General features: G+C 41.8%; 1 protein-coding gene across 4 annotated transcripts in view; it reads left to right on the top strand.

Annotated features, from left to right (window-relative positions):
- The window catches only part of ahcyl2b (adenosylhomocysteinase like 2b), a 48841-nt gene extending 30797 nt beyond the window's left edge, over positions 1-18044 (top strand). For 3 of the 4 annotated variants that reach the window (XM_085138727.1, XM_085138729.1, XM_085138730.1), the window contains exons 2-17: positions 246-354; positions 4542-4685; positions 4970-5070; positions 5168-5270; positions 5428-5522; positions 5756-5862; positions 7325-7441; positions 7612-7675; positions 8718-8806; positions 8889-8959; positions 9732-9826; positions 11347-11445; positions 14514-14582; positions 14681-14759; positions 15474-15594; positions 17272-18044. In XM_085138727.1, coding sequence (XP_084994853.1) covers positions 246-354; positions 4542-4685; positions 4970-5070; positions 5168-5270; positions 5428-5522; positions 5756-5862; positions 7325-7441; positions 7612-7675; positions 8718-8806; positions 8889-8959; positions 9732-9826; positions 11347-11445; positions 14514-14582; positions 14681-14759; positions 15474-15594; positions 17272-17278 — 1470 coding nt within the window. In that variant the 3' untranslated portion in view covers positions 17279-18044. Of the gene's footprint in view, positions 1-245; positions 355-4541; positions 4686-4969; positions 5071-5167; positions 5271-5427; positions 5523-5755; positions 5863-7324; positions 7442-7611; positions 7676-8717; positions 8807-8888; positions 8960-9731; positions 9827-11346; positions 11446-14513; positions 14583-14680; positions 14760-15473; positions 15599-17271 lie in introns of those variants that run through there. The other variant, XM_085138728.1, reaches the window with a different exon arrangement.
- The last annotated feature ends 60 nt before the right edge of the window (positions 18045-18104 follow it).

The raw sequence follows: 18104 nt of genomic DNA, 5'->3' as shown, positions 1-18104 counted from the left end.
TATGGATCTTCTCTTATCTGTAAAACATTTTTCACTCAGGATAGCTTTCTCTTAATCAGGAGCTTAGCATGAACCTAGAGTAACCTGAGCTAAAAAGCGATCAGTTTATTAAAGATGCAAAGTTTCCTTTTCCTGGCTTTCAAATTGCTTTGTGAGTCCTGTTTGTGAATACTTTTATTTAAATACATTTTTCAAAGCTCAATTCCGATTGCCTGAATGTTTCTGCTCTCCTTCTCCACCAACAGATCCAGTTTGCAGACCAGAAACAGGAGTTCAACAAGCGTCCCTCCAAGATCGGACGGCGCTCTCTGTCCCGCTCCATCTCCCAGTCCTCCACAGACAGCTACAGCTCAGGTAAACAGATTTTATGTTTGGGTGACTCATCCTGATTATGATAGCTATTATTTTTGGTGGCAGTGTGCTCACAGTAATGTCTTGTCATCGACTCAAGTAACATTATCCTTACCTGCTCAGCTCCACTCTTCTCAGTTTGTGTCCTCATGAAACAAAGAGCACAGGAGTGAGACTTGAAAGTTGGTAGCATGGTAGAGGCTCTCGCACTGAGCCAAATAAAGTCGGCCTTGTTGGGAAGTTGCAAGCAGTGGTGGAAGAAACGCTGAACAAAATATAGTAGGGCCGTGCAAGCCTTGTTGGCACAGACAGACATCTACAGACTAAAGCAGTGTCTTTACAGCACAAAGTAAATAGACTAAAATGACCTGTTTGTTTAAGTATATAGCGCAGACTTCATCACAGTGTCTCTCTTTCGCCATACCTGCATTCCTGTCTTAAACTATAGCCTGTTACTCAATCACTTTACCTTGCTGCTTATCTGATATTCCAGGGGGATGTTAAATTTTCCCTTGAATTCCACCTGGATGAATGGTTGACTGGACTTATCTACCTCTTCTGTCCTTCACTTCTGTGTTTCTAGCTCTCTTTCTCACACTCTGACCCTGGGTTTATGTGAAACTGTGGGCCCTGTGTTAGAGGATTAGCAGGTGCCGAAGCATTGGGTGTGGCTGAAACCAAATAGGATGGGAGAGCCAAACCACCGCCCTATTGGTGATTAACTGGAAAGCTGGTAAAGATAAATATGCCAAAAGAGTTTTAGCTGGCAGCTAGTATCAGCAACTGTAAGGTGTCGTTTTATGTCTTACAGTGCAAGTTTCATTGTATGTATAGATAAGGGGTTTCTTTGTTTTGTAAATTTGGTTTAAGTATGCATTGTCATGATGTTATGATTTTCATTTGGAGTAACCAGGAGAGACATGCTGAGTGATTTGGAGACAATACACTCTATGATTAGTTTGAGTTCAAGCTGCAACGATTTATCAAGTAACTCGAACAACTTGGTTATTTTAAAAATGTTTTTTAATCTTTTGCTTTCTTTCATCCAGAATTGTTGAACTCAGTTTAATTAGTTTCAGATTTTTGCAACTTGAATTGCACATATTATTTAATATATGAAGAGAAGTGCTAACAGTAAGTCTTAGTTTTTTCTACACGATAAAGAAATGCTGCTGTCATAAATGAAGTCTCTTAAATTGTGAGAAATAAACATATAACATTGTTTCACGATACAGCATTTCAGTGTAAGAGACTTTCGTAATGTAACTTGATAGCTATTTTTATTTATTGAGAAATAAACATAAAAGTGTGTCCATGTGTACAGTGAATAGTGTGCAATGGTACACAGTGTATCTTGTGTGTCCATTGTAGTTAAAAAAAACAAACAACAGCAACAAAAAACCCTGCAAAAAACACAACAGCTACAGAAGTTAAAATAAAAGCATATGCACTTATTACAACTCTGTCTGTAATGATGTTTAAATTAGGCTGAAGGCTGGCAACAGCTGCCCCACTTTCTATCACAGTGATGCCTGAAACAACCAGGGGCGAGTCTAAAAGGGGGGAAAGGGGTGTAGACCATATATATTTCAAGCTGAAATGTCATGTCCAGTAACATACATGAACACCAAAGCTACCTCATCTATGAGGTACAACACAGACCTTTCAGAACTATTTCCCTCACCTACTATGGAATCATAAGACGAAGACACTGTGAATGCTATGTTATTATATGCTGTGTTTAATTATTAGTTAGTTTAAACGAATAAAAGCACATAAGGTGGTTAAGGTTAGGAGTAAACGGGTCACACTGATGATGTAGAGGTCTCAAATACTCATCACTAATGTAACTGATAGCTGTAGCCATAGTTTGAGTAGATTGATGCAACACTCCTGTATATTTGGAAATGGTTAACATGGCTCTGCTCAAATACCACAAAAACAAGAAGGGACAAGGGAGCAAAGGTTCTTTATAAATCGGTCACTATAATCCTGGCTTTCCTTTCCTTCTCAGTTATCAGTCGCTTTTAAATGCGATATTGCATAAGCCACTTGGACTCGGGCTCTTTTGATGTCCTGCTGTGTGTCAGAGTCACAGGCCACATAACTTTAAACGACACCATGTAACATGATGAATTAATCTGCATGATGGCGCTAGGACAGACAGATGGATGGCAAACGGACACATGGACTGTCAGTCAGTATTAGTGCATGTGCATAATGGATCCCTCAGGTCAGGGGTACTAAAAAGGAAGAAAAACCCCTGCATCAGTACTTTTATTCAGAGAAGATGAGGCGTTTCGGCTCTGTAACTTCCCACTGGCACATGTGCAGACAGCTCTGTGTTTTCATAGGCGCTTGTTGGGGTCAGCTGAGAAAGCGACATTGTGTTTCTTTCCCTTTCTTTCTTCCTGTTTGAGACATTAAGTTGTCTTAAAAAAAATCAGCTCTGAATTTCATTTTTAGCTCCAAACTGCACACTTGTGCACTTTTCTCTGCTGTGTGATTTGGATCTATCCCAGTCTCCTATCACTAAATCATAACTTCTTTTTTCTTTCTTTTCACTTTGTTTTTTTTTCTTCTCTAGCGCAGCGCTTTATCTCCCCTCCTAACCAGCTCAAGAGTCCCCAGGAACCTCTCGCTCCTGCCTCGGGCTTTCACATCACCACTTAAAAAATTATCTGCATTTTCTTCAAGATATTGAGATAATGAGGAGTGCACTTAGTCTGCTTTTATTTCATTCAGCAGACGTCTCTGTCACACATCTTTGGATCCCTGTGTTAACACCTTAATCACTGTGAACTCCTTGACATGTTTCAGACTCCAGTGCAGAACCTTGTGCTGCTTTTTTTTTTTTCCTCCTCGGCTGATTCCCTGTCTTTCCTCATAATTCCCTCACTGGAGTGATTCTGATTTCTCTGATGGCTCCCACAGTACGGAGACTACAGCAAGCACCAGTCACACAGCTTCCCCCCGAAGCACTTTAGTTTACGATCCTTTAATTAGGATTCTTTTTAAAGCTGGTGGTCCTAGTCTGTAAAGCAGAACCAACACATTTACAGTACATTGTAAATAATGACATGACCGTACAGGTTCCAGGTAAAGTTAGCATGTAGCTGAAGTTTATTGTCACTGTAAAGCAGATCGGGGCTATGGCGTCTGAGCCTGACTGATGATAGTTTGGATATTTTTTAAGCTTTTTTGTGTGAGAAGAATTTCATTTTTTTTTATTATTTTTTTTCCCTCACCTGGTTTTGTCCCAACGTGTTTTGGAAGTAGGACGGCAGGGTATTTTTTTTTTTTTTTTTCATTTGTTGATGATTTGTTTTTCAGTTTGGGGGATTTAGATTTTTTTATATATATATCAAATCAACTCACTAATCATGTTTTACTTCATCAGCTTTTACCTGATTTAGGCACTCTGCATAGAATTTCATAGAGTTTCCCAAAGAAGGCCAGGTTAAAAAAACTTAAAAGAACTTTCTCTAAGGATATCATTTACATGTACAGCCAAAAACACAGCACAGACATTGTCTTGAATTCATGGGTGTTACCCCCGGACATGAGGTGACGCTATTGTTAATCAATATCGATTGTTTGTAATGAACTAAAACTTGAAGAATTGGATTCGGGATATCCTCTTACACCCTCAAACCTTTGTTTTCCTGTCTGCACTTAAAGGCGTGTGTGATGTTGGCATCATGCACCGTTTGTACTCATGGAGGAGTACACCCTGTGCACCTCCATGTATAGAAATGTACAGTACATTTGAAACCACACAATAATGTAAAGTGCAGACTGTGCATATGACTGTTTATATCACAGGTCCAGTGATACTACTCAAACATGTTTTCTTTTTATATCCAAGTGTAAATACTTAAGTCCAATAACATCCTGTGTTTACTTTCTGCTTCAGTCAGAGGTGATAAAGCTGCTAGTTTTGCTCTTAGTGGGAAAAGTTTGGCTGGCGGCTCTATGATAAATTAAAGCCTGCAGTGCCTGAAATCTGTAGGCTAACAAATTCAAGTTGCACATTTGAGTTTAATGCATTCTGATGACTCTTCACTGTTTACAACTTTGTTTTGTTTTGTTTACAGCGGCAATATTTTGCCTCCTATGTGACGTGTTGACATGCTGACAATGCCTGTGTGTGTGTGTGTGTGTGTGTGTGTGTGTGTGTGTGTTTGCAGCGGCATCATACACAGACAGCTCTGATGACGAGACATCTCCTCGTGACAAACAGCAGAAAAACTCCAAGGGCAACGGCGACTTCTGCATCAAAAACATCAAACAGGCCGACTTCGGCCGCAGAGAGATCGAGATAGCTGAGCAAGGTTAACCAGCGGGCAGTAGCTTTAAAAAAACTGGGAACTGAGCTAAATACCAAACTGCTGTTGTGACCACAATTTAAAATCAAACTCAATGTATTTCATTGACATTGCTCTCTAATTACCTAGCAGAGAGCCTCGCTCATCGAGCTACTCCACCGCACAAGGCGATGGATTAGTTTTGAAGTATTAGGAGGATTAAATGATGGGAATTCCTTAATCATCCAGATCAATCCTGTATATCCACTTATGTGTATTTGTGTGTATGTGTGTGTTTCCTTTTCTTTCAGAGATGCCAGCACTGATGGCTCTGAGGAAGCGAGCCCAGGGGGAAAAACCCCTCGCTGGTGCCAAGATTGTGGGCTGCACCCACATCACTGCCCAGACTGCTGTAAGTAGTAGCAGTGCAAAACACTCACACACACTTGTTTGTTTATTTTTCTCTTCTGCCACGACGAAAACAAACTTGACCCTCGTCTTCTCCCAAGGTGCTGATGGAGACTCTGTCAGCTCTGGGCGCTCAGTGCAGATGGGCAGCATGCAACATCTACTCCACCCAGAATGAGGTGGCAGCTGCCCTGGCAGAGGGAGGTGAGGCTCAGCGTTCCCATGTGGTGGCACCTGACCTTTTCTTCTCTCCTTTTTGCCGCCTAAAATATTAATGCGCTCGCTTTTCCCATCATGCTCACATCCATTGTTATTCATACACTCGTATGCAATATGTATTCAACACTTCCTCTCTTTGTAGGTTTCAGTGTATTTGCGTGGAAGGGAGAATCAGAGGACGACTTCTGGTGGTGCATCGACCGCTGTGTCAATGTGGAAGGCTGGCAGCCCAACATGGTAGCTCACCTACATATCTAAATAAAGCTTATTACAGAAAAGTTGCCTCTGTGGTTTTTACATCAAACAGTCCTCATTGGTAGGCCATTCATCTGTTGTGTAGTAGGTTTTTAAATGTATTTTTACGTGATGATTGTCTACCACTGTGGCTAGAAGTGAAGACATTCATTATATCAGATCATTTATTCTGCATATTCAAACATAGAAAACGTATCTTTCTGATTTCTCGTCAGATCTTGGATGACGGTGGTGACCTGACTCATTGGATTTATAAAAAATATCCCAGCATGTTCAAGAAGATCAAGGGCATAGTAGAGGAGAGCGTTACTGGTGTGCACAGGTAGGACGTGGTATCTTTTTAGTTTAGTTTTTTTTTTGTTTTTGTGTGTGTTCGTGTCATAAACGTCGATTCATCTGTTCTGATTCAACACACTTGTTAAGTTCAGCAGAGATCCCTTTATGGTCCAATGGTTGTCCGTTCTGTATGTGTACTGAAGTCAAATCAGGTGTTTGTACATGTTGCGGGGAGATGTGATTCTGACCAATTCACACAACGTTTAAGCCGACTTGGAGCAAGGAGTGTTCGGTCACACACAGGAGAACCATAGTCTGAGAGTGTCTGCACGTTTTCCTGAGTGGATCTAGAGGAAAACCGTCCAGCTTGTAGAGCAGGTGTGAGAGCCTGCACCTCTCTCTGTTACTAAGGAAATATAGAAATGAATACGATTCTATTGATGTCTTCATCAGTTCCCCTTATTAATTCTGGGTCAGTCCCCTCTGAGTTCGGGAAAGGAGGCCTGCACAGGTTTTCAGAGTCGACGGTTGACATTAGAAAAAAAGGCCTTCATTTGTTTTGCCCTGTTTAGCCAAAATAGGGTTGATCCAAAAAAAATGGATTCAGAGGAATTGATGAGGTCTTTGATTCTAGCTCGTTTCCACGGGAGAATGTTGTGCAAGAAGCCTTCCTTGCATCTTTGTTCACGGACGCATACAAAGACTTCCCATCTGTCGGTGGGCTCCTCTGTGCCAGCAGTCGCAGCAGCAGGTTGCCCTGGGTTCTGGCTCCAGCTTCACCGGGGAAAGGATGGTGCCTGCAGGCAGCTCTATAGACGTCCTGTAGAGAGGAAAAAAACGTCCGAACAACCTGCTCTCACTAGTTTGGCATGCTGGGGTTTTGTGCTTACATGTGGTCTGTGTGATAATATTTAATGCTGATCTTGTTTGTTTGGTGTTTTGTTTTTTAAATCACAGCTGTGAGAAATATGCATTCATGCTGTGTAAGCATGAATGCGCTAACCAGCTAGCCCATTATTAGTGCAGTCATCTTGGAGATGCATGTCAATGAATTTTAGGGCTGAGCTTGTGATTGAGCCCCAGTGGGAGGGGTTATTTGTTTAGATGAGGAGTACAGCATCTACCTCCAGATGAATGAGACATTCCACCTTTAGGTAGATAAAACCAGGTACTGTAAATGTGTCTGTTAATGTGCTGGTTTGTGTATTTATTTCTCACTGAAGAAGTGTTTACATAATCTGTCGTGTGCCAACATCACCATCTAGTGGTGAATATGTTCTCCACTGTATATTTGTGGCCTGGTAGCAAAATTTCAACTTGATTTGCACAAATAGAAACACGTCAGTTAAATCTAAATGATAAAACAAATCCTTTCAAAGATTTAAGCAGCAGCTGCTCCTGTCTGGATTAATTTGCCACCTTTCTTCCAGTCATTGAATTAAGAGACATATTTGATTGTATTCTGATGTAAAGTTTAAATGTTTTTTGGTGTGTGTTTGTGTGTGCAGGTTATATCAGCTGTCCAAGGCCGGGAAACTCTGCGTTCCAGCCATGAATGTCAACGATTCAGTCACCAAGCAGAAATTTGACAACCTGTACTGCTGCAGAGAGTCCATCTTAGACGGGTAGGAAATGATCTCCTGTTGAACCTTGTTAGAATTATAAAACAGGCCAAGTTTTTTGTTTTTAATAACATGCATTGCTGCAAGGTGTATACGCCCGCATCCACTCTGCTCCAAACAGTATGAATAAATATTAGGTCGTCTGTGTGTTATAACAGTGTTTCTGTCCTCAGCCTGAAGAGGACTACTGACGTCATGTTTGGAGGCAAACAGGTGGTGGTGTGTGGATATGGAGAGGTAAGGCCACCGTCCTCGTCACGCACCTTTCTTGTTCACACAGTGATGCAAACACTGAAGCCTTGTCCTGTCTCCTGTGAGTTCGCTTATGCACATGAACAGATTTCAATGTAGCACGACAAGTTAGATAATTGTTTTCGTCCTTTTTGAGGCATCTAAGTAAGGATGGGGTTTTGCTAAGGCCGTGGCAATTAAATTTGTAAAAGTCCTGCTTGAACTTGATTAATACAGAACAAGCCACCAGAGAGTTTTGTCCTAATGGAACATCCAAGTGATGGTAGCAGAGGCCAGCTGCTGTGGATTTTTTTGAAAAGTGTATAAATTTCTTTAAACCTTTTCTTTCTTTCTTTTTTTCTTTTTCTTTGCTTTGGGTTTAAATTAAAACCTAACGGGGCTAATGTGTCAGTGTACAGTAGGAGGTCTTTCCTTTGAACCCAAGTGCTTAACTTACTGAGACATGATTGAATGAATTCTAAGTGCGCCTTGTGGTCAACGCCGTGTACCGTAGTTGCTATTAAACTGGAACACGCTTCAAAACATAGCCCTTAGTTTTGATCCTTTTGTGTGTAACAGAGGACTTTGAGTAAAATTAAAATGTATGAGGTTTTAAAATGGTAAAAAGATTACTTCAAATTACTCCTATGTTGGTGCTTTGTCGTGGCATAAGTAATCTGTCCTCTTCAGAGGATTTGGGGTCAAATTGTGGCCTGCATACTGACAAATGCAACCCAGTCAAGTAGGATGTACTGGTATTTATTTGATATAATATATTACTACTGAGTCATATTAAATGGACAGCAGTGCTACAAAATAGGTGGTTTGATCCTTGTTGCTTCCACGTGGCTCCTATTGTGTGACTGGTTGATTAAGAAACTTGTCGTTTTCAATTCTTTTTCTAAATAGTGAAATAGTGTGTGTATGGCAGTGCACACTTACACTCTACATCCACTCAAACAGAAGCATCATGGACAGTTTCTGCATGTGATATGGGTTTATGTCCTTTGTGTTAACTCCATTTGTACCTTTTTTTTTCTCTCCTCAGGTTGGAAAAGGCTGCTGCGCTGCCCTCAAAGCAATGGGCTCCATCGTCTACGTCACAGAGATCGACCCCATCTGTGCCTTGCAGGCCTGGTGAGACTTCTTCAGCTCTTGTTCTTCCTTTGTTGCCGTTGATGCTGCATTCATCTTACACACTTTCTTTAACCAACCGTAGCATGGACGGCTTCAGGCTGGTGAAACTGACCGAAGTCATCAGACAAGTGGATATCGTCATTACCTGCACAGGTTGGTTCAGCCTCTGTCCTTACCTGACAAGAAGAATCACAATGCAGAGAGAAATCCAGCTTAGATGTTGCATGTTAGGAGGATACAAGACATAAAGCAGTCCCTGGTATCATTCATTCAGGGTGCCTAAACAGATAATAAGTCCTTGTAATCAGTCTGCAGCAGCTACTAATAAAGTTCTTAACTCGGCAGCCAGCAAGTTGAGCGCTTGAAGCAGAGAATTACTCGCCCTCTCAGCTTCATTAGTCGGTGCTGCTGGCAGGCGAGCTGCAGAGGTCTGTCCTTAGGTGGAAATGGCAAAGATAACAGCAAAGATAATAAAAGGATTTGTGGCCTCAATAAAGTTCAAGAGTGTTGTGAAATAAAAGAAACAAATATATTAAAACACGCTGTCATAACTCCTCTTATCTCACACATACACACAGCAGTCTCTTTGTTTGGTTTTTATTCACCTCTATCACCTCTAAACTAGACTTTAGCTTGTTTTGATCTAAATAGATAAATACAAAACCACTTAAAATGCTCTATGTAGACTAAATTACATTCCCTAATTAACTTTGTTCAAGTCGTGAGATGAGTAATTAAATCATGAGCGATAAGGGCAATCCTCCTTCTTTTCCCCCAGTACATAGATTTCAGAAAACCTGTTCAGTCCCTTTACAGCGTCGTATTTGATTAAAACCTCACGTACAGCCGAGCCTCTTTCCTTCCTCTGGAGATTTTTGCTTCCTCAACGTTTCTCTCTGTTCTTTGTGTCCTCTCCCCTCATCAGGCAATAAGAACGTTGTGGTGAGAGAGAACCTCGACCGCATGAAGAACGGCTGCATCGTTTGCAACATGGGACATTCCAACACTGAGATCGATGTGGTCAGTTGCCAGTTTGCACGAGGTCTAAATTGTAGTCGTCTCATCAGATTTAGGCGTGTTAAAACACAGCCACTAGTTACGATTTTGGAAGACTGAACTACTCGATCGAGATTGTAAAAGATTTCTGCCCCCCTGTTAAATGTCCTCACGTCTGTAAAGCTTGACCTGGGGCAGTGATTGCTCATTGTTGTCATGGTAGCAGTCGACGTAGACTTGAGTAAGTGTGGCGTCAGTAAAAGGTCTGATTTATAACCTGCTGTTACACTCAGAAATAAACAAGACAGACAGATGGATAGTTAGTTTCCTAGAAAAGCAGGAAAAATGTGGAGCTGCCACTAGCCTTTCTTTGGTTACGTAATGCTAAAACTAGCAGACCTTTACAAGCTTTCAAACCATAAAGATGGTTAAGCTTTTATCCAGGGCAGCCATGAATCTTTGTCTTTGAAATACACATTTACCAATAAAAAAACCCCATAAAAATAAACCATTAAGTATCACCAGTCACATGCAATAACTTGCACCACACAGTGTAACTATCTTTGACCCATGTACACAATTAAATCAACCTGTGCAGCTGCATGTTTAAGATATTTGCTTCAGTACAAAAGGCTGTACCAGCAGGACGCTTCAGAAAGACGCTTAATCATCTTCATATACAGAGATGAGCGGTTTAGACTAATGTTAACAACAAATAGTGGATGGATGTCACATGTGCAGCTTTCTTTTTTACTTCCTTAATGTTCCAATGATGCTTTAAGCCTGTTTCAAGTGTGTAGCAGCTAAACGAGATTAATTAGTTACCCTAACCTTAAGTTATTATAGGTTTCCCTGTTGTTTAGGGAATCTTTTCAGGTCATTCATTTAGAGTTTACAGTACACTTGTGGAAATTGTGAAAATAAAAATCAAGAGGCTAGCCAGTCTGTGCGATAAGTCTGCTGGAATGGAAAGATACGTTTAATGAGAGATGGCTGGACGTGGCGTTAACAAGATTACTGCTGGTGTTTAAAGCTTGGTGCTTGCAAAGCAAACTGCACTGCTTGTTGAAACTTTGATTTCCTTTTTTCATTTTGACTTATTGTTCATTTCAACCAGTTAACACAAAAAATATATTTTCATATTTTTCTGGGTGTGCTTTAAACATTCCAACCTACACCTCATATAAAATGATAATAAAGGTCTCAAAATGTCTTGTGAAACTTTTGTACTTGCAGACACCTGATGCACACTTTACCACTACTGTTAGTACCTTTGTCAGTCTGTAACAAGCTAATAAAGCTTTCTGGTCATTAAAGATTGTACAGAAGTGTTTAGAAATGAGAACAAAGGGCAACGTGAGGATGTTTCAAAATCAGTAATAACAATGGGCGATGGACAAAGGAAACGGTCCATATGAAAGGAAGCTCTGAGTCACTCCAGTCCTGGAAATGAAGCGTGCTCAGTCAACATATGACTCGTGACGAGACGTCATAGAGCAAACAGCCAAATACAAATAACCGATGATGTCGTTTCTTCCTTATAGGCAAGTCTGCGGACTCCTGAACTCACCTGGGAGAGAGTGCGCTCTCAGGTGGACCACGTAATCTGGCCTGATGGAAAGAGGATAGTCCTGCTGGCAGAGGTAAACACACCCAACCATGCGTCTTCCTTCTAATCCTGGTGTCTAATTGGCATCAGTTCAGTCTGGGGTACAACAACAGGCAACTAGACATTTTTGGTGTGATGTTGATAATATGTCCATATTTAAATAAATGGTTGCCATAAAGTGATTCATGGTGCTGCAATACAAAAACAGAATGTAAAATCCTAGAAGAAAACGTTTACTTTATTTAAAGAGCTGGATATTCCACATTTCATTCTTTCATTCTCTTAAGCACCTCTTTGTGTAACTGGAAGTCAGGAGTTGTCAAAGGAGCTTGCAAAGAAAAGCGTCTGGACTTCTTTAAGTTACTTGAAGACGTTTCACCTCTCATCCGAGAAGCTTCTTCAGTTCTAAGGTCAAATGGTGGAGAGTCCCAGATATAAACCTAGTGGGAGTGTCCCCCCACAGAGGGACAAAAGGACCCCCTGATGATCCTCTAATCGCCTGAGCCAAGGTGTGGAACTGGGTGTGGGTCCCAATCAGCCAGAGTTTCGGGTGAGTTCATTGTGAAACCTGGCCCCACCTTATCATGCGAATTCCTGAGGTCAGATGGCCCATGGTGTGAGTGGGCGTTAAGGCGTCTGGGAAGGGATCTCAAAACTGGATTATAGATGGCAGAGAGTTGGTGTCGTAAACCACCGCCTCTGTTCAAAGATGGTCGCTCACAGTGGACATAGATGGCTTCTTTCACTCCTCTTTCAAACCATCTGTCCTCTCTGTCCAAAATGTGAACATTGGCATCCTCGAAAGAGTGTCCTTTATCCTTAAGATGCAGATGGACAGCTGAGTCTTGTCCTGTGGAGGTGGCTCTTCTGTGTTGTGCCATGCGCTTGTGAAGTGGCTGTTTGGTCTCTCCAATGTAGAGGTCTGGGCATTCCTCGCTGCACTGTACAGCATACACCACATTGTTAAGTCTGTGTTTTGCCGTTTTGTCTTTCGGGTGAACCAGTTTTTGTTTGAGTGTGTTGCTGGGTCTGAAGTACACCGGGATGTCATGCTTGGAGAAAACCCTCCTGAGTTTCTCTGATACACCGGCTACATAGGGGATGACACCAACTGTCTGCCATCTATAATCCAGTTTTGAGATCCCTCCCCAGACGCCTTAACGCCCACTCACACCCTGGGCCATCTGACCTCAGGAATTCGCATGATAAGGTGGGGCCAGGTTTCACAATGAACTCACCCGAAACTCTGGTTGATTGGGACCCACACCCAGTTCCACACCTTGGCTCAGGCGATTAGAGGATCATCAGGGGGTCCTTTTGTCCCTCTGTGGGGGGACACTCTCACTAGGTTTATATCTGGGACTCTCCACCATTTGACCTTAGAACTGAAGAAGCTTCTCGGATGAGAGGTGAAACGTCTTCAAGTAACTTAAAGAAGTCCAGACGCTTTTCTTTGCAAGCTCCTTTGACTACGATGACCTGGATGACTGAGAACCTTCACAGACATATGAAGTCAGGAGTTCTTTTGTAAGACAGAGAGCCCCCTAGCTGGTGCTGTTCTGCATTACTTTGTATGTAGACTGTAACTGGCAGGCAAACAGCCACTCAAACAGAGCAGTACATAATGCATTAATGTTAGCAGGCAAAATAATCGAATAACGTGTCCAAATTTATGCCTAAAACACCAAGTCGTCTGTGTTCAGACAGCAGAACCTTGTGAATACTTACCACAATACTTGATACCACAAATATCCCCGTAAAGTTTGTCTTCAGAGTCACAAACTGTATTGGGTTTATGGCCATTTAAAGAGCACTTTGTAAAATGGGCCCACTGCCATGACGATGTTTAAGAAAATAATTTTAAAGGATTAAATACAGTAGACGTTTACACAGACGATGTTTAACCACATCCGTTAAATTATCTTCAAGTTCGACTGCTTTTAGGCGAGTTTATTCATCCTATTTTCTCCTCTGATTTAATCACTTTGGAAACCTCTTTGGCAGAGTTATCCTCTCATATTTAATAATTGGTTGATTAATCATCATTTAAAATATTCTTTTGTAATGTAGTGCAAGTTGTTATGGAATAAACACATAAACAGGACACTTACCCTTCAGCAAACTTTTTTGCAAGTTTACTTGCAGTAATATGCACACACTCACCCCCTGATCATGAATATTTTAGGATAAGATGAGGTGTGTGTGCGTGTGTGACAGAATGAGAGCAGTCCAACAGGGCCAGACAGGCAAACTGCCAGCCTGTCAATGCCTGCCTCTCTGAGGCTGTTTGATCTGCAGACGTGTTAACCACATCAGTAGATTTGCGCCTCCATCCTCACCTCACCTGCCTCCAGATCACTCTTTGTTCTGATCCTTAAAATAGAGCAGTGCTCCAAAAATGCCATTCAGTTTAAATATACAAAACAACATCTGATCCTTTAGTACAACTAACATTTGGACGTTTAAAGTTGATTTAAATGGTGGCCAAAAAAAGGAAGTTATTTTTTGTTCCCTTTTTGTATCCCAGTGTAATAATGCACACTCAGGCATTTATGTCATATTTATGAGCATTATTAAGCTGTAAGATGGTGCACAGACAGCTGCTTTATTATGTGAAAATGCACACAGCACTAGCAAGCAGCGTGTGTGTGAACTTCAGTGTGTACAGCAAATTAAACCCCTGTGTGGAGTTTCTGTTCTGCTTTCATCATCCAGCAACAACAGTTGAACGGCAGTCTGTTCCCCTCTCTTCGTGTAGCTTTTCAGTTTCAGAGGGATGGCCACTTGGTGCATAGTTAGCAACATCTGTCTTCATCAGTAAGCTAATGCACAGCAGTCATGTGAAAACTCTGGAGGAAGAAAAGCAAAGGGCTTAAAAGTAATCTTATAGCTACGTTCATTAACAGGACTGACTGCAGCGTTGCACAGCTGATACACAGTCGATTTGTCGAGGGACACCGAGATCTGAGTTTATTGATTCCTTTTCATGATGCCGCCCAAAAGGTACATTTTTACACAAAGGCGCGAGCCTGCATGTGTATTTTTGACTTGTACTCTAACCTTGTGTTGTTGTTTTTGTTTTGTTTTTTCCCTCCTGTCCAGGGTCGTCTGCTGAACCTCAGCTGTTCCACTGTGCCCACTTTCGTTCTCTCAATCACTGCCACCACTCAGGTAGAGCTGTGGATCAATTTGTCTCATTTATATTGTCGCATATGTTTGGCTTGTTCCGCTTTGTGCATTGCTGCGTTTGTGTGTGTGGATCTGTCCAGGCACTGGCACTGATAGAGCTCTACAATGCCCCCGAAGGACGGTACAAACAGGATGTTTACCTGCTGCCCAAGAAGATGGGTAAGAGTACCATCATTTCTGGATGTGTTAAAGTAGTGGATGTTCGTATTAAACATTTCAAATAACGACTTCGGCATTCAAGTAATTTCAATTTTCAGTCTAAGCCCAGTGTGAGATAAATACGAATTATTTTGGACTTTATCGGAGTAGTTTTGCATGATTTAGAGTCCACTTTGATATCAGAACACATAAAAACCTCTTGTGTAACAAATACCATCTACGTGGATGTACAGGATGTGATTACAGCCTGTTAGAAGGCCTGCAGACAGACTACATTTATCTCTGCAGACAGACTCATCTGTTCAGTCCAGAGTCGTCTCCCCGGATAGCAAATCACTCACAGCAGAGTGAATCCTGTGTATCTGTAGACACATGTGTGCATGTCTGCCGCTTGTCACATCTCTGAGCCGTCTCTCAGAGGCTGAGAGCAGAGCGCACATATCGTAAAGAGAAAAACAAGGAGAAGAATGTAGGTCGGTCTGTAAGCGACCGCCACTGTTATCACAGCACACTGACACAGAGGTGGGAGAGGGCCGGGTTCAGATAAGGAAGAGAAGAATGAGGTCAGAGAAAGGGAAAAAGGAAGACAGTTATCACTGTAGAAGAAAACAGCTGGGAAATCCTGCTACTTCCTGTTCTCATTTAAATGATTAATCAAACATGGACGCCTGGTGAATGTAAGCATATTCTCTCTCTCTCTCTCTCGCCCTTCAGATGAGTATGTGGCCAGCCTGCATCTCCCAACGTTTGATGCGCATCTTACAGAGCTGAGCGACGAGCAGGCCAAGTACCTGGGCTTAAACAAGAACGGGCCCTTTAAGCCAAATTACTATAGGTAAGCAAACACCTCAGCACACTTGCACTGTTTTTAAGTGGTTGACATATAATCCCGTAATTCAAATAATGATCCCGTGTGTATGTACTTGTTATTAAATCGACATAGTGTACCACACCCTCTTATTAAAGCTAAATCCTTTCAAAGACCCTGTTGAGTACTGGTGGGTTTAGCATTCTAATCAGCCTTTTCACCAAGCGACTTTAGGTCTGAATATTAATGAGCTACAGCAGCCACCAGGTATCGCACCACTATAGCCATGCTTTGTTTTGAGCAAGAGGTTGGTTATCCTGGGAGATTAATACATGCAGGTGTTTTGTCTACCAGCTCCATATAGACTCAGAACCTAAACCTCTGTGTCGTGCTTACTGTTCAGGTCATTGTCCACTTCAACGTAAACACAAATTTGCAAGTAAAGAGCAGCGTCGCTGGACTGATGCTGTGCAGTAGTGATGCGTGATACGGTATCCGCCCAATGCGATGAAAATGCAGAGTCAGTATTCCTGATACAAAGTAAAGATACTGGTATTTTTGACTTATAACGGGATCTTATGTTGAGGATAGGTGTGTGACATTAATAAGAGATGAATCATCATCATGACTGAAACATTACGTTCACCCCTGCCTCAGCTGGTTGTTCTTTGCGTCTCTTCAGGTGCTGTGACTCTCTGTGCTTTAGTCTGGATCTGTCTGAAGGCATTTCTTCCTCCTCATTGTTTCTTTTGCTGCTCATTCCAGGAAGAAGCTGTTTCTGTTTTGTGATCTTTCATGTATTCAAATAAGTTGGTGGTGTTGCCAAAGTAGAGAATTTCCCTTCAACACGCATCACTGCTTGCAGTGTTTTCATTTACCGCCTACTAAATACAGCAGAGGAGGGAGGAGGGGGTGGAGCCAAGTGTGTCCGTATTGAGCGTATTGGGCTTATAGGAGACAAACAAAAGCATCACTCCTATCCTGGTAGTATTAGCCACTGCTAATACCAGCATTGCTGTGGACGCTATCACAATTTCAGTCGATCCCTCCAAACCCTACCAAGTAGGGCATGGCTAAACTTAAAGAGGAAAATTTAAAGTTGATCTGGATCCGTAATTGAATCCAGGATTATCTAGAAGGAATCTTTACCGTTGAAGGATAAAGTGGCATTTTGCATTTCCTCCCGAGATCAAACCGGAGAGCTTTTGTTTGTTAGGCAAATGTGCAAATTTCAACACTCACATCCGTCACATCTTCACAAATGTATATCAAATTAAAAGAAGACAAAAAATATGGAGACGTCATTTTAAAGTTTTGCGGATAATAATCCAGATCCAGGGGTTTGATAAATGTAGTTTTGGTGCATGGATGCAGTCTCAGGCTGCTGTGGATGGACATTTGTTAAACCATTAGGTGAGGCCATGGTTACAGCGATGCCTGTCTGTCAGCCTGAAGGAGCTGCTTCACTTGACTCTCCTCGTCTGTGCAGAACTGTAATGAAAAGCATCAGATTAACAACAAAGTTTGGTTTTTAGATATATTTGGGTATATATTATCATTTAAATTTACATTTGGTTTATCCAAAATATTACCCTTTTGATTTCTTCCTTTGACACCTGTCCCATCAGTTTAACCTGCTTGTTTCCGCCACGGTCCGTTCAGTTGCTCCGACAGCTGCTAACATGTATGTTCTTTGTTTTTAAGGTATTAGCCAAGTGTTGTGGGAAGAAGAACTCCGTGAATCATACAGACTCGTAGCGGAGGACAGGAGGGAGGACACAACAGCCAATACACCTGCTTTATATGTAAGGGAGAAGGGGGCGGAGCTCTGAACGAGCCTGCAGGGTGGGGGAGGGGCGTGGCTTTCCCTGCTTAGGGCAGTCTTTTATTCATCCCCCGCCTGATAACAGTAATAATAACAATAATAACATTAACTACACCTCGGAGCTGCTCCTGCCATTCACCTCGAGCTGGCTCCCAAACCCCGTCTCCCTCTCACTCGTCATTTCATCATTTCCACCCGGTCCTCTTCAGACGCTCATTTGTATGTCGAGTCGTATGTAAACCTCCATCCTCCCTTCCACGTTGCCAGATCTTTTATCGTTTATCTGTTAAATATGAAATTACTGAAGCTAAAGATATATACTATATTAAAAAAAAAATCTTGATTTAAAAAAACAAAACAAAAAAACTGTGTGAATGAAGACCACCTTTGAAGATTTATCTTGTGTCGGACAATTTTTCCTGTCCCTTATTTTTGTCGTCTTTTCTTTTCTACTTGTGATTTTTTTTTTCTTCTCTTTTTTGTGTATTATTGGGGTGGGACGGGTGGGGCTAGACTGAGGGTTTAGGCGGGGGTCTCAGGGTCCAATCATATCGTTTTATTTGATTGCGAATTGTCTGTTTTTAAGCTTTTTTTCTTATTACGCTCTTATGTCGCTACGGGTCACCCTGTAGTTTTTCTTTCTTTCTTTGTTTTTTAAAACATGAATGGAGGGTGACCCCCGCCAGCCCCTCACCCAAACACCTGCCACTCA

The sequence above is a fragment of the Neolamprologus multifasciatus genome, chromosome 17 (genome assembly GCF_963576455.1).
Source record: "Neolamprologus multifasciatus chromosome 17, fNeoMul1.2, whole genome shotgun sequence".
In the NCBI taxonomy this organism is placed as follows: domain Eukaryota; kingdom Metazoa; phylum Chordata; class Actinopteri; order Cichliformes; family Cichlidae; genus Neolamprologus; species Neolamprologus multifasciatus.
The sequence above is the reverse complement of the archived record's forward strand: the minus strand, read 5'-3'. Positions and strand labels throughout refer to the sequence as shown.